Below are 16707 nucleotides of genomic sequence, written 5' to 3' on the forward strand. Positions count from 1 at the left end.
TATTTACCATTTCTGGGGATCTTCATTTTTTCCTGTAGATCCAAGTTTCCATCTTCTATCACTTCCCACTGGCCTGAAGGATATCCTTTCTTTTGTATTACAATTCCACTAGCAACTAATTCTGCTAACTTTTCTTTATTTGGAAGTGTCTTTATTTCATCCTCATTTTTGAAGGATATTTTCCTCAGATAAAGAATTCTGGAATCACAGGTTTTTGGTATTTTCTTTCAGTCCTTTAAAGATCTTTCATTGTGTTCAGATCCTTACTGTTTATGCTGAAAGGTAAGTGGAATTTCTTACCCCCATATGTAAAGTCCGCTTTCAAGATTTTCACTTTATGTTTAGGTTTCAGAAGTTTGACGATTAATGTATCTAGATTTCCCCCCTCCCCCAATATTTATCCTTCTTAGTTTGCTGAGCTTCTTAGATCTGTAAGTCAATGTTTTCACCAAAATTTTAGGAAGTTTTCAGCCATTATTTCTTCAAAATTTTTTCTGCCCAATTCTCCTATATATTAGAAAATTTTATGTTGTACCACAGATCCCTGAGGCTCTGTTCATTTTCCTTCAATATTTTTTCCTTTCTGTGGTTCCTACTGGATAATTTTTACTCTACTCTTTTCAAGTTCATTACTTCTGTTATATCCTGTCTAGTGTTAGATAAAATAGTCATTTCAATTCCTACACTTTTCAGTTCTAGAATTTGCATTTGGTTTACAGTTTCTATTTATCTGCTGAGATTACTTACTGTTCACTGTATTTCTTTTAATTCTTGAGATTACCCATAATAGCTACTCTGTCTGCTAAGTCCAGTATCTGGGTCCTCTTACCGATAGACTTGGGGTTTTTTTCTTGCGTACGGATCACATTTTCCTGTTTATTTGTGTGTCCAGTAACTTCTTACTGAACACTGGACACTGTGGATGTTATATGTAGAAACTATGAGTACTATTGTCTTCCTCTGGAGAATGTTGATTTGTATTTTGAGAAAGTTCAGTCACTGCCTGACCACTTTCAACCTGTATAGCCATGATGTTATGCTATGTTTCGTACGGATTTGAGGAAAGTCTATGGTATTTTAGACTTCTCTAACTGGAAGGGACCCATCTTCAAAATCTGCTTTGCTGAGGCTTGGTTTGGGCCCCTGTTAGGGTGTGTCTCGAGTAGATCTTCCTCCAGGATGAGATCTTTACTTGTAAGGCATGGCCTTTCTGATATCTCAGCTGGACGCCGGGTGGGGGGGGTGTTCGAGTGTTAATGAGATCTCTCCACTCTGGCAGGGCTGTGATTTCAAGGTCCCCGGCCCTCCATTACCCCCGTTATACTGACCTCTGCTCTCACCCTACAGCAGCTGCTATTTGCATGGCAAAGCCTCAGGTGTTTCTGCCCTGTGTGTGTGTGTGTGTGTGTGTATAACAGCCAAGTCCTCAGCTGTAGGCTCACAGGAAATCCCCCTACAGACTTCTGAGACCCTCATCACTCCCTACTCAGTGATGGCTCACCCCACAGATTTCAACCACTTCAGCTGCCCTAAACTCTGATCCCTGCCTCCTCAGTTTAGTGGAACCACCACAGATTGTTCAGACTCCAGGTCACTGAACAGGAGTGGGAAACTGTCCCCCAAAAGAGAACTAGGCAACTGTGGAAGTCACCTCATCACTCTTCCCTCTCTTAGGGACTGAACTTTTACACTGCCTGTGGTCCACTGCTTGATGGGAGCTGCTTCCTTTATTTTGTCCAGTTCTACAGCTGTTTAAAGAGGGAGGACTAGCCTGATACCAGTTAATGCTATTATCATCAGAAGCAGAGTGCCATCCTAAGCCACAGGACAGAAATGCCAGCCTCCATTTCATTTTTAACATGGAAACCAGTTAATATAATTGTTTATGACTATCAAGCTAAGTTCAAGGTATCCTCCCAATATCAGATCCAAACTCCAACTTACTTGCCAGATGGTATTCTCCATAGCAATCAGATCACTAATGAATATTTTATCATCTCTCTGGTAACGATCTTCTGTAAATATGGGCAAAAACACAAAAGGAATTGCTAACTGATAAATGGAGTAACATGAATTTTTAAAGCTCCCATAACACAGGAAATTAATACTAATCATTTGAAATATCCACTTTAATTTATTATATATAAATAAAAGTCAAAACAAATTAAAATATGTTATGCTTCCATAAAATGGACCATAGAAATAAAGTCTATTGATAAGAGGCAACTACCCGACACTTATACAAGGCACTGACCTAAGTAAAAGCATTAGAGCTGAGAAATTAAGTATAGTATCTCCACTTTGAAGATGAAGAAACTGAGTGCATTCAACTCTTTCTGGCTCCACTGTGTTGGTTTGTTCATTAATTTAAATATATGTACATAATTTTTATCATAGTATATATGTATGTGTGTATATACATGCACATACACACATAAAGTAGGATAATTCTACAGTACTTTTAAAATTAAGACCTTATTTTTTTAGAGCAGTTTTAGGTTCATAGCAAATTGAGGGGAAAGTACCGAGATTTCCCATATACCCCCACCCTCACACATGTATACTCTTCCCCCATTATCAGTATCCCTCATCAGAGTGGTACATTTGTAAAACTGATGAACCTATGTTGACACATTATCACCATCCAAAGTCCGTAGTTTACAGTCTATGCTTCATGTACACACTTTGTGTGTTTGGACAAAAGCATAATGATTATATCCACCCTTATGATAGTCTATACAGATTTACTGCCCTAAAAATTCTCTGTGCCCTGACTATTCATCCCCTCTCCTACCCACAAACCTTGGCTAATCTTTTTATTATCTTTACAGTTTTGCTTTTCCAGAGTGTCACATAGCTGGAATTGGAATCATACAGTATGTAGCCTTTTCAAATTAGCTTCTTTCACTTAGCAATATGCATTTAAGTTTCCTCCATGTCTTTTCATGCCTTGAGAGTCCATTTCTTATTAGCATTTAATAATATTTCATTGTCTGGATGTACTATAATTTAGATATCCATTCCACTTACTGAAGGACATCTTGGTTACTTCCAAGTTTTGGCAATTATGAATAAAGCTGTTAAAAACATCGATGTGCAGGTTTTTGTGTGAACACAAGGTTTTAAATCCTTTGGGTAAATATCAAGGAATGTGATTACTGGATCATAGAGTAAGAGTATATTTAGTATTGTAAGAAACTGCCAAACTGTCTTCCAAAGTAGCTGTACCATTCTGCATTCCAACTAGCAATGAATGAGAGTTCCTGTTGCTCCACATCCTTGTCAGCATTTGGTGTTATCAGTGTCCCAGACTTTGGCCATTCTAATAGGTATGTAGTGATATCTCATTGTTATTTTAATTTGCATTTCCCTGGTGACATATGATGTGGAGCATCTTCATATGTTTATTTTCCAACTGTAAACATTCTTTGGTGAGGTCTCTGGCCCATTTTTAAACTGGATTACCTGTGTTCTTATTGTTGAGTTTTAAGAGTTCATATTTTTAAATAACAATCCTTTATCAGATGTGTCCTTACAAATATTTTCTCCCAAACTGTGGCTTGTTTTTTCATTCTCTTCACAGAGCAGAAGTTTCTAATTTTAATGGAGTCCAGTTTATTAGTTCTTTTTTCATGAATTGTGCTTTTGGTGTTATATCTACAAAGTCATCACCAAATCCAAGGTCATCTTAGATTTTCTCCTCTATCTTCTAAAAATTTTTTAGTTTTATGTTTTTATACTTAGGACTGTGATCCATTTTGAGTTAATTTGTGGAAAAGGCGTAGAGTCTGTCTAGATTTCTTTTTCTTTCTTTTTTTTTTTTTTTTTTTTTTTGGTATATGGATGTCCAGTTGTTCCAGTACAACTTTGTTAAAAAGACTATCTTTTCTCCATTGCATTGCTTTTGCTCCTTTGTCAAGATAAGCTGACTATACTTATGTGGGTCTATTTCTGCGCTCTTTACCAATGTTCCATTGATCTGTTGTCTAATCTTTTGCCAATGCCACACTATCTTGATTACTGTAGTTTTAGAGCAAGCCTTTTTTTTTTTTTAATATACTAAGTCTTGAAGTCAGGTAATTGCCAGTCTTCCATCTTTGCTCTTCGATAATATTGTGTTGGCTATTCTGGGTCTTTTGCTTCTCCATGTAAACATTAGGATCAGTTTGTCGATATCCACAAAATAACTTGCTGGGATTTTAATTGGAATTGCCTTGAGTCTATAAATAAAGTTGGAAAGAACTGACATCTTGACAGTATTGAGTCCTCCTATCCATGAAAATGGAATATCCTTCAATTTATTTTTTGTTCATCAAAGTTTTGTAGTTTTCCTCGTATAGATCTTGTGTGTATTTTGTTAGTTTTATACATAAGTATTTTATTTTGGGTAGTGCTACTGTAAATGGTATTATGTCTAACTTCAAATTCTACTTGTTCACTGCTGGTTTAATATAAAAGTAATTGACTTTTGTATGTTCACCTTGTATCCTACAATCTTCCTATAATTGCTTACTAGTTCTAGGAGCTTTTTGTCACTTCCTGTGGATTTTCTACGTAGACAATTGTGTCATATGTGAACAAAGACAGTTTTATTTTTCCCTTCCCTATCTGTATAGCTTTTATTTCCTTTTTTTGTTTTGTTTTGTTTTGTTTTATCACATTAGCTAAGACTTCCAGTACAATAATGAAAAGGAGTGGTGAGAGGGACATCCTCGCCTTGTTCCTGACTTTAACAGAAAAGCTTCTATTTTCTCACCATTAAGTATGATGTTATCTGCAGGTTTTTGTAGATATGCTTTATCAAGGTGAGGAAATTTCCTTTTATTCCTAGTTTACTGAAAATTTTTATCATGATTTGGTGTTGGATTTTGTCAAATACCTTTTCTGCAGCTACTGAAATGATCATGTGATTTTTCTTCCTTAACTTGTTGATGTGTGAATTATATTAATTGGTTTTCAAATGTTAAACCAGTCTTGCAAACCCTGAGATTAATCCTACAACTATAGTGTATAATTCTTTTATAGATTTATGGATTTGATTTGCTCATATTTTGTTGAGGATTTTTGTGTGTATGTTCATGAGAGATACTGGTCTGTAATTTTCTTGTAATGTCTTTGCTTTTGGTATTAGAGTAATGCTGGCCTCATAGAATAAGTTAGGAAGTTCTCCCTTTGCTTCTGTCCTCTGAAAGAGATGGTAGAGAATTGGCTTAATTTCTTTCTTAAAATTTGGTAGAATTCACCAGTGACCCCATCCGGGCCTGATGCCTTCTGTTTTGGAAGGTACTGATTACAGATTCAGTTATTTTAATAGATATGGCCCTACTTAAACTGTCAATTTCTTTTTGCGTCAATTTTGGCAAATTGTGTCTTTCAAGGAATTGGTCTATCTTGTCTAGGTTACCAAATTTGCGGACAGAGTTGGTCACAGTATTTCTTTCTAAGCCTTTAAATCAGTAAATGATGATCCCTCTTTCATTTCTGGTATTAGTAATTTGTGTCATCTCTCTTTTTACTTCATTAGCCTCATTGGAGGCTTACTGAGTTTATTGATCTTTTCAAAGAAACTGGTTTGGGTTTCACTGATTTTCTCTATTGTTTTGCTGTTTTCAATTTCACTAATTTCTGCTCTAATTCTTATTATTTCTTTTCTTCTGTGTGCTTTGGATTTAATTTGCTCTTTTTCTAGTTTTGTAAGGTGAAAACTTAGGTGATTGATTTTAGATCTTTTTTAAAATATATGCATTTTAATATATTTTTAATATATGCATTAGTGCTATAAATTTCTCTTTTTGCTGTGTCCTACAATTTTGATAAGTTTTGTTTTCATTTTCATTTAGTTCTAAATATTAAAAAAATTATCACATATTTCTTCTTTGACTCATGTGTTATTTAGAAGTGTTATGTTTAATCTTCAGATATTTGGGCATTTTCCAGTTATCTTTGTTTTACTGATTTCTAGCTTAATCCTTTTGTGGCCTGAAAGCAAACATTGTATGGTTTCTATTCTCTCAAATTTGTTAAGATATGTTTTATGGCACGGAATGTGGTCTATCTTGAATGCTCCACGTGAGTCTAAGAAACATGTGTTCTGTTGTCGTTAGGTGAAGTAGTCTATAGGTGTCAATTATATCCAATTGATTAACAGTGTTATTGAGTTCAACTAGGTTCTTACTGATATCCTGCCTGCTGGATCTGTCCATTTCTGACAAAGGGGTGTTGTAGTCTCCAACTATGGTGGTGGATTCATTTATTTCTCTTTGTAATTCTATTAATTTTTCCCTCACATAGTTTGAGGATCTGCTGTTAGGTGTATACACATTAAGAATTTTGATATCTTCTTGGGGAACTGAAGCCTTTATCATTATGTAATGCCTTCCCTATCAGTGATAACTTTCCTTGTTTTGAAGCCTGCTTTGACTGAAATGAATACAACTGTTCTTGCTTATTTTTGACTAGCATTAGCATAGTATATTTTTCTCCAATTACTTTTAATCTGTATGTCGTTATAAGTAAAATGGGTTTCTTGTAGACAACAGATAGTTGGATTGTATTTTTTGATCCATTCTGACAATCTCTGTCTTTTAATTGGTGCATTTAGACCACTGACGTTCAACAAGATTACTGATATAGGCAGAGTAATAACATATTCATTACTGTTTTCTCTTCCACTCTTTTTATGACTTTTGTGATTTTAACTGAGCATTTTTATGATTCCATTTCCTGTCTTTTTTTAGCATAATGGTTATACTTCATTTTTACTTTTTTCAGTGGTTGTCCTAGAAGGTTGCAATGTATATTTACAACTAATCTAAGTCCACTTTCAAATAACACTATATCACTTCACGGGTAGCGTGAATACCTTATAGTAACAAAGTAATCCTAATTTCTACCTCTCATCCAATATATCATTGCTATCATTTATTTTATTTGTACATAAACATACACATACATGTGATATATATGTAAGCATACATAATCAAATACATTGTTGGAATTATCTTGAACAAACTGTTATCTGTTAGATGAATTATGAATAAGAAAAATGAAAGTTTCTATTTTACCTTTACTTGTTCCTTCTCCAGTGCTCTTTATGTAGATCTGAATTTCTGACCTATATTACTTTCCTTCTCTCTAAAGACTTCTTTTCACATTTCTTGCAAGGCAGGTCTACTGCAACAAATTCCCTCGATTTTTGTTTGTCTGAGAAAATCTTTATTTCTCCTTCACTGTTGAAGAGTAGTTTCACAGGGTACAGAATTCTAGGCTGGTGGGTTTTTTCTCTCAACACTTTAAATATTTCACCTCACTCTGTTCTTGCTTGCATGGTTTCTGAGATGAAGTCAGATACAATTCTTATCTGTGTTCCTCTATGAATAAGGTATATTTTGCCTTCTAGCTTCTTCGAGGATTTTTTATCTCTGATTTTCTGTAGTGTGAAAATGATATGCTTTGGTATCGTTTTTAGGCATTTTCCTACTTGGTGTTCTCTGAGTGTCCTGAATCTGTGGTTTGGTTCTGACATTAATTTGGGGAAATTCTCAGTCATTACTGTTTCAAATATTTCTTGTTCCTTTCCCTCTTTTCCTTCTGGTTTTCCCATTTCACATGTTACACCTCTCACAGCTGTCCCATAGTCCCTGGATATTCTGGGTTTTTGTGTGTTTGTTTGGTTTTTGTTTTTTTGTTTTTTCAGTCCTTGTTCTCTTTGCTTTCTAGTTTTTGAGGATTCTATTGATATAGTCTCTAGTTCAGAGAGTCTTTCCTCAGCCATGTCCAGTCTACTAACAAGCCCATCAAAGGGGTTCTTCATTTCTGTTACAGTATTTTTTTTATCTCTAGTATTTCTTTTTGGTTCTTTCATAGAATTTCCACCTCTCTGCTTACACTGGCCATCTGTTTTTGCATGCTATCTACTCTATCCAGTAAAGCCCTTAGTAAAGCCCTTAGCATATTCAATCATAGTTGTTTTAAATTCTTGCTTTGGTAATTCCAATATCTCTGCCACATCCGGTTCTGATGCTTGCTCTGTCTCTTTAAATTGTTTCTGTTTATTGTTATGCTTTATAACTTTTCTTGATAGCCAGACATAATGTACCAGGTAAAAGGAACGCTATAAATAGGCCTTTAGTAATGAGGTGGTAAGATGTGGGGGGATGGGAAACTTTCTACAGCCCTATGATTGGGTCTCAGTCTTTCAGTGAACTTCACAAGCATTTCCCAGTTTTTCTCTCCCCACTTAGGTGGGGTAAAGTGGCTAGTGGGCTGGAGCGGAATATTTCCCTTCCACATGCAACACTAGAGATGGCTGGAGTGGGTATTTCACTTCCCCCAGGCCAGTTAGGCTCTGATAATACTCCAACAGGTTAGGCTCCAGTTAACTAGTTTTTCTGGAGGGCAGGCCTTGTTAAGAAAAACAAAGTACTCCAGTATATTTCAGAATGGTTCTTTTTTCTTTCCCTGCCAGATGCAGGAGGGGATTTTTCTCCAATATTTATTTTGGGAATCTGGTCCAGCTCCTGGAGGTAAATCTCATGATACTGTAGGGGTCCCCCTATGACTGGGTCCTCCTGGAGTTTATAATTCTTAGTCTTGTCCACCCTGAGCCTCCAGCAATTCATCAAGTGTAATTCAAGTTTGTCTACTCCGGCGCTGGCTCCTGTGACAGTTCCGACATGAGACCCTCTGTATTCACCTGCCTCGCCCATCTGGGTGGCAGTGGTCTGCCCTGTGTCCTCCCCTCACTTACAGATCCAAGAAGAGGTGAGTTTTCAGTCTGTTCAGCTTTTCATTTGTTGTAGGTCAAAATGGCAACTTTCAAGCTCATTATCATGCAGAACAGGAAACCTCAACTTTTTAAAACAGATTGATAACTACACCAGTCTCATACAGGAAGCATTTGACTCAAGTCCTGGCAAGTCTTGGCCATGTGTGACTATAAACTGCTCAAAACAAAATAGTTTGCATCCTTCTACAATATGCCTTGGGATTAATTAAATCTTAAAATTTTCTAGCTGGAGGGGATTACATGCTCTAACATGGCATTTCACATAAACCTCTTTTTTAGAACATTACACATTATAATAGTTGTCCTATTTCTTTCTCATGTTATAGGTTGAGAGCATAAAGTCTATGTTCATCTTATATGCAGTTTACACAGAACAGCATGTGGGCCATAATAAGAACATACGGCTTATTGGATGAATAATTTAATAATAAAAATGTAATTCTAGACTCTTCTTCTTCCCCCACTATGAAGGAATTCCAATACATATTGTTGATGAGTCACAAGTAGTATAAAAATTAAGGGAAAATTGTGCTAAAGACATTTATTTTTTCAAACTTGGAAATGCCCTCTGAGTTCCACAGATGAAGACATACAAACTCGTGATTACTGAGCCTTTTTGAAGCCTCAGTTTCTACAGCCCTGTGTAAAAGAGGATAATAATAATCAACATAAACTATGAGGATCAAATGAAATTATGAATATAAAGCTCCCATTACAGTACAGACATACAGTAGACAGTCAATAAATTATTTTCATTTCATTATTATTGGCATCACCATCAGTAGCATTAAACCATTGCCTAACTTTCGGTCGGTACACAGCAGTCATCTGCTTTGGGAAGCTCCTTCAGCCTGACCTTGTTTATTGAGTGAGGGACCCTTCTCTGACTTGTTAAGCCTTCAGGGCTGGTCATATCACTCTAGTCTCTGATATTACTGCACAGAAACAATATGCTCTAGTAAGAAGGTCTAAACAACCTACTTGGAGTCAAATACCTGCAAGGCTTGAGAGTCAGAGTCACAGAAAAGCTGTGGATAGTGGTTAGTCAGCGAACAACTAACTCAAAGGACAGCAGATAACACAAACTACGGAAGCCTACAGCACACGAGCAGCACCTGTCACCTCTAAGCTAACAAACCCCTGTCGCCTGGAGGACTTTCTGCCTTTCCCTTCCCCTTAACTTCCTTTCTTTTTCTTTCTCTTTGTCCCTCCTGACACTTTATACTATTTCTTCTCTGAGTCCCTCCCCTCTCTCTTTTCACCAACTAGAATACAGAATTAAATCCTATCCTAATATTTATTACACTTTACAGTAAAATAATGAACATAGGTTTTAAAGACAGAAAATCAGAATTCAATTCCAGTTCTAACAATTAGCTACAAAACTTGGGTAAATTAGTTAAGCTAAATACTTCAGTCTGCTCAAATGGAAAATAGGGATAATAATCGCATCTTCCTATGGTTATAACAAGAAGTAAATTAAATTTGTAAATTATCTAGCCTAAAACTTGAAACACGAGAGTTCTTCCCCAAGTTAACGTCTTTCTTGATTTCTCTAGGAAAAAATGACTGAATCCTTGGTTATGTCATTGGACAGTAGCTTTTAACAGAGAGACCCCACCCCCAATCCTTGCACATTTTTCCATCTTTTTTATGGATACAGATGAATCCATCCATTAGGGGTATGAACAATGTCTCTAACTACAGAATTCCACACTGCACTGATATAAATACTCCTTACTCTGAGCTGTCGCCTTGATTTTAAAAATAAGTTGGAACAGGGAAATTTAAATAAACTCTGGAAACACAAAGTAATTAGTGATAATTATAAGCTACGCATTTAAGAGGCACTTGAACATTCCATATAAAACAATAAATGAAAGCTGTAACACTACGCTTTTAAAACTGGCTGAAGTTGCTTCAGAAGTTTGAGAAAGAAATGAACCACTTCATAGGAGCAGTTCCATGTTAAGGAGTCAGTAGAGCAATAGGCCAATTGCCAGTTGCCTCTTCCAACTCATTTTAACCTCATATCTAGAGACTGACTCTACTCTTGAGTGAATTCCACACTGGTATCTAGTAGGTGTTTGTAAAAATAAAACTATTTTAGAGAAGAAACACTCACTAGGAATCAGAACAGGCCACCCAACCTTTCCTGGGCACAGCTCAGACAGCCGTCAGATAAAAGAACCAAAAGGAAAGCTACATGTGACCACCGTGTGACACCTGGAACTACAGCCAAGGGGACAACGTGCAGAGGTCGGTGCGGCTCAATGCAAGTTCTCCAACTGCAATCCCCAAACCACAACACAGGCAGTGCTGGGGAGCCAGAAGCAAGTCAGGGGCGGGGGTGGGGCGTTCAGACAGCCACACAGACAACAGTGAGTATGACTACAAGTGGGAGAACAGGATTAGGAGTCAGTGGGTGTGGGGGAAAAGCCACTGTTCTATTCAGCTGCACGTGCAGTACCAGCAAGGGCTAAAAAGATTAGGTGGACAAAATTTCCTTAGTGAAAATAAAACAAAGCCAGTGTTAAACTGAAAACTGAAAATGCAAGGAAAAGATAAAGGTGAATGTTTTAAGGGCATCAGGAAACCAACTTCAACAGCAAGCCCTAAGGCAATAACTGGCAAATGGGAGTGGCAAGAAACTGTAGTGATTTAAAAAGAACAACACTGGAGAACCAGAAGGACTGGTATGGTTTGGGTTTTTATGGAAGAATTGCACATTTTCCCTGAGTTCATAAAAAGATTTGCCATGACATGCAGTTGGGTTTTTTTTTTTTTTTTTTGAATATCAAAGGTCTCAACCTACAGCAACAAGAGTGGTTTCTAAGCCTCAGTCCCAGAAATGCTCAGTTTACTCTCACTGCCCATTTCTGAAGACAATGAGAGCATTGCAGCCACAGGAAAACCCCAAGTCCTGACCTGCAGCAGGCTCTTCCTGGGGGTGGGCGAGACTGGCCATACTTACTGGAGTCCTCCCACTGGAGTAAATGTAGCTTCCACGCAGAATAATACAGAAATCCCAGGACCAGAAAAAGGCAGAGGGCTAGCAGCAGATTGCGTACAAATACCAAGAGTCCCATCTTCACATGATTTACAATTGCCTACATGACCTAAAAAAAAAAAAAAAAAAAAGACAATTTAGGTCTTAAATGATCAAGCAATCATCTTATTGATATACTCCACCTTAAAATAACTATTTATAGGAGAATTTCCAAATGAAGGACAACCTAGAATTACCACTGACTGAGTTGATGACCTGGGATCCTCCAACCTGCTCAACCCAGTCTCAAAGAACAGCTTCACCATTACTCAGCATCCAAGCCAGAAGTCAGCAGTCATCCTCATGGCCCTCCTCTCCCTCACTGCTGACACCCAATCAATGACTGAACTCTGGCAATTCCAACCTCCCAAATAAATCTCAAATCAGACAGCCTTCCCTCCATCACTACCCCAGTCCACACCACTTATGTTCTCCCACCTGCAAATATGCACTCTCCCAAACCTACTTTCCACACAGCACAAGGAGCAATCTGTTAGTATCACAAAATGTGACATTACATAAACCCCTTTGTATAAGTACTTAACTGCTGCTCCAACAAAGTACCACAAATGTAGCAGCCTGACACCACATGGATTTAGTTATAAAGGCCAAAAATCCAGGTATGGTGTGGTTCAGCAGGGTCCTCTGCACAGGGTATCACAAGCCCCTAACCCAGGGGCCCAGCAGGGCTGCATTTCTTTCTGGAGAAGCTGGAGGTAAATTCACTTCCTAGATCCTTCAGGCTGAAGCCTGAATTCAGTTCCTTGCAGCCGTAGTGCCCAAGTCCCCGTGTTTCTCCGCTGGTTATCAGACAGTCTTTGCTCCCCTACTCCTTCTCATGTTTTCCACATGGTCCCATGGAGGGTTAAGTCCCTCCCCCTCTGATCTCTCCAACTTCTCCTTGCTTCTGTTTCTGGCCAAAGAAACTTCCTTGCTTTTTTCATGTGATTAGACTGGGCCCACTTGAATAATCCAGGATAACCTCTCTATTTTAAGGTCTTACATTTCTTGTGCAAAGTCCCTTTTGCCATGTAAAGTAACATATTTACAGATTCCAGGGATTAGGGTGTGGCCATCTTTGAAGGGTCATTCTGCCTAACACACCTTTCACTAAACTCTCAATTCCTTTAGAATAAAGTAACTGCTCTAAAGTAATTGCTCCCTATAGTCTAGCAGCTTCTGACTGCAGTCCTATTTACCCTCCAACCACCTCTTGCTTCTCACAACCTCATCTGTGCCCTGTGCCCTAGCCCCTCTTCTTTCTATGCGCTGAACGTTTCCTGTTGTTTCTCTCTTCAAGGTCTGTCTGGAATACATTCTCCACCACCCTGCTTTCCACCTACTGCACATTCTTTGATACTCACCTTAATGTAGCATCAGCCAAAAAGACTTCCCAGGATCACCCTTCCCCACCTCCCAGATACCTCAGTCACAAAATAATATATGACAAAATATGTATAAATATTATAAATGAAGTGATAAAAGGTTATCACTTGCAGATTATATAACTGTCCACCTACAAAAACCAAGAGAACCAATCAAAAAACTATTAGAACTAATGGAAAATGCATTAAAGTAAGTGATTATATGGTTTACTTGCAAAAATCAACAGCCTCTAAAAAACTACACCAGCAATAACCAACTAGAAAACATAAGGGGAAAAAATTCCATTCACGATGGCAACAAAATCTATAAAATACCTAAAACTAAGCTTTGGAAGAAACAAAAGATTTTCACCAAAGGACATAAAAAATCCAAATAAACAGACATAACAAGTTCCTAAGTGACAAGATTCAATACTGGAAATATGTCAGCTCTCCTGAAATGTCAGTTCTCTCCAAGTTCAGTCTAACTCCAGTCAAAACCTATTATTTTTTTAACTTAGATTTAATGTTAATCCAAAGAGTTCATGCCCAAGAAGAGTGAAGAAAAAAATTTAATAAAAAATAATGAAATGAGGATTAGCCTTATCATACTAAGATCAACTCAAAGTCATAATTATTAAGCTTGATGGATACTGGCACAGGAAAGGACAAACGTATCAACGGAAGAGTCTAGAAGTGAGCTCTTTCAATAAACAGACTGATACAGATACAGAAATAGATACACACACACGTATAGAAATGAATTTATTTTGTCTATATATTTGACTTTATGACAAGCACATATGTTTTCTTAAAAAGCTATTATGGGGTACACAGCTAACTATTTTGGTTTTTGGGGGGAGTAATTAGGTTTATTTATTTAAATGGAGGCACTGGGGATTGAACCTAGCACCTTGTGCATGCTAAGCACACTATGCCACTGAGCTGTACCCGCCCCCACCTATAGCTAACTGTTGACATGGTTACCTCTAAAATATAGGATACAATGATGAAAGATAACTTTCCCTTTATATACTTTGAATTAAATGTCATAAGTCAAGTATTGCCTCGATAATTTTGAATATTAAAAAATCAAACAAATAACACAATAGAAATCTAAATTGGTAGACTTTCAGGAGCAATTTGGAGGTAGAGATATTCCATTTTTTGAAAGTTTGCTTTACACCACTTCTGAGAAAGACCTACATTAGTACCTGTTTTTACTAAGTGAAAGAAATCTAAAGAGGATTTTCACTTTCATGAAAAGAGGTGAATGGCCAAGACAGCCTTCAGCATCTGTTTTGCATCCAGCCATTACGGAAGCAGCGGACACCCAGAGGGGCACCACCAACTTCCTTCCCCAGGAACTACACTGGGCATCTCCGTCCGCATGAAGCCACCAGAGCTTTAAATTGTAAAAGTGAGCATCTGTGCTTTATCTCCATTTATTTTGTGTATCTGTTAGCAAGACGTGTCCTCAGGTATCAGAAAAGCCTAAGAGAACTTGTAAGGGTGTTATGCTTAGCATAAAACTGGACATAAGTAAGCATTTAGACTGTGCTTGCGTTGAACTTGCCTTCGTCCACTGTTCATACTATTTACACTCAGAGAGAAAGAGTGTTGAAAACTGCCAAAGTTACCACTGGTTCTGCTAGTAGCCAAGTGGTCTCTTTTAGTTGGCATCCAGTTATGGATAAATTGCAAAGTTCATTGCTTGAGTGGATTGCAGGGTGCAGAAAGCATAGTGTTCCGCTATCTTATACTTTAGGAGAAATCAGTCTTTTAAATAAGCTGAATTAGAAAGCACTGGACGATGTTGATGAAAGTGTTACAAGAGTAAAATTTAAAGGTGGTTTAGTTTCTGAGATGAAGGCAGCCTCACAGCTTAAAGGTTACTGGACAGAGTGCTTTGGCTGATACTGAAGTTGCTGAAGTTCCCAGAAGAATTGAAGAAAATTACTGTTTAACTGTGACAAAACTGCAATTTATTGGAAAAAATTGCTGAGCAAGTCATGTACTTCAATAGAAGAAAAGCAGGCTAAGCGACACAAGGCATCGAAGGACAGGCTTGCCCTCTGCCTACTGTTAACACCACTGTGATGCTGCCCTAGGGCCTCTAGCCGTGTACCCCCCAGAAAACCCGGGGGCACTTAAAGGCATGATAAGAACACACTTCCTATTATGTTTCATTCCCATCCAAGTGGTTGGAATATCCACCTGACTTTTTCTGAGTACACGAGTGGACACATTAGTCCTTCTGTTGAAAAATACTGTAGAGAAAAAACCTCAGTGATAGCTGCCTCATGACTATGGATAATTGTGCCATTCATCCACATGGCATTACCAAGTATAGTAGTACTATCCATGATGTGTTCTCACCACCAAATACGATGTTGCTGCAACTGCATGGCCAAGGCCTAACAGCCACAATTAAGGCTTACTTACTATGGGCAAAAATGTGGTGCGTTTTATTATAAGTGCCACTGACAGAGGGGGCAACTCCAAAGCATCCTTATGAGAGATCTGAAAAGATTACAATATACACTTGACAACTGCTAATCGTGGAGATGCTCTCAATAGGCTAAAAGTCTTGGTGAGAAAACGGTGTTTGGAAGAAACAGGGTCCTGAAGTAGTAAGCAATTTTCAGGGCTTCAAATCAAGAATAAGTAAGGAAATAGTGACTTTAGCTAAGGAGGCTGGGTTTGCAGAAGCTGATGAAGGTGCTGACGAGATTTTGGCACCCTATGACCAAGAACTGACAGATGAAGAACTGCCATAATTGCAAGAGTAAAGGATACAGATTGAAACTGAATGCAATAGCAAACAGCCAAATAGTGAAGTCATCCAGGAACTGATTATGAAACATTTACGTAAGATTTTCACTATGACTGGCAGTGCTGCACAAAAGTATGACTTAAATTTTGAAAGGATACACAGGTTTAGGGCAGGTCTGCAGGATGTTTTGAGCATCTGTAAAGAATTGTATGATAGAAAAATGTGTGAGGCTAAGCAGTCAAGCATACTGTTCTATTCAAGCCTGTCACATCAGCCACATTACCCACAGCAGACAATAAATGTCAACCTTTGACATCAAGGCAGACAGACACAGAAAAAGGTGTAGACATCAGTAACCGGCCTGCTCTGATGGATTCAGACAATGATGAGATGTTAATAAATTACCCTCTTCCCCTCTCTCCTCCACCCCAGTCTCCTGTACCTCCCACCACCCCAGTCTCCAACAATTCAGCCTCACACACCGTCACCACCACCTCTTAGCCTTCCAGTGTAACTGCTGTCTTCCCAATTCTGGGGAGTGAAACAACACCATGCATACATTATTTCTATTTTATGAAGGCTGTGTGTTTATCATTTCATTTCTGCTTTTACTATATGTTGATGTTATCTGGTATGATTTGGTAGGTTATTTTTTGGGTCTGGGAACACTCAAAAAATTTTCCCTATGTATTAGTGGTAATTGCATCTTCGCTTTCCACCATTTCAGCTT

The 16707-nt window shown here is 37.9% G+C and overlaps 1 protein-coding gene across 6 annotated transcripts in view; it reads right to left on the reverse strand.

Moving 5' to 3' along the window:
* ST3GAL3 (ST3 beta-galactoside alpha-2,3-sialyltransferase 3) overlaps positions 1 to 16707 on the reverse strand; it is a 187225-nt gene that overhangs the window by 152048 nt on the left and 18470 nt on the right. For all 6 annotated transcript variants that reach the window (XM_074376640.1, XM_074376638.1, XM_074376639.1 and 3 more), the window contains exon 2: positions 11763 to 11907. In XM_074376640.1, the coding sequence (XP_074232741.1) occupies positions 11763 to 11877 (115 nt within the window). In that variant the 5' untranslated portion in view covers positions 11878 to 11907. The remainder of the gene's footprint in view (positions 1 to 11762; positions 11908 to 16707) is intronic.

This window comes from Camelus bactrianus, chromosome 13 (assembly GCF_048773025.1).
Source record: "Camelus bactrianus isolate YW-2024 breed Bactrian camel chromosome 13, ASM4877302v1, whole genome shotgun sequence".
Taxonomy (NCBI): Eukaryota; Metazoa; Chordata; class Mammalia; order Artiodactyla; family Camelidae; genus Camelus; species Camelus bactrianus.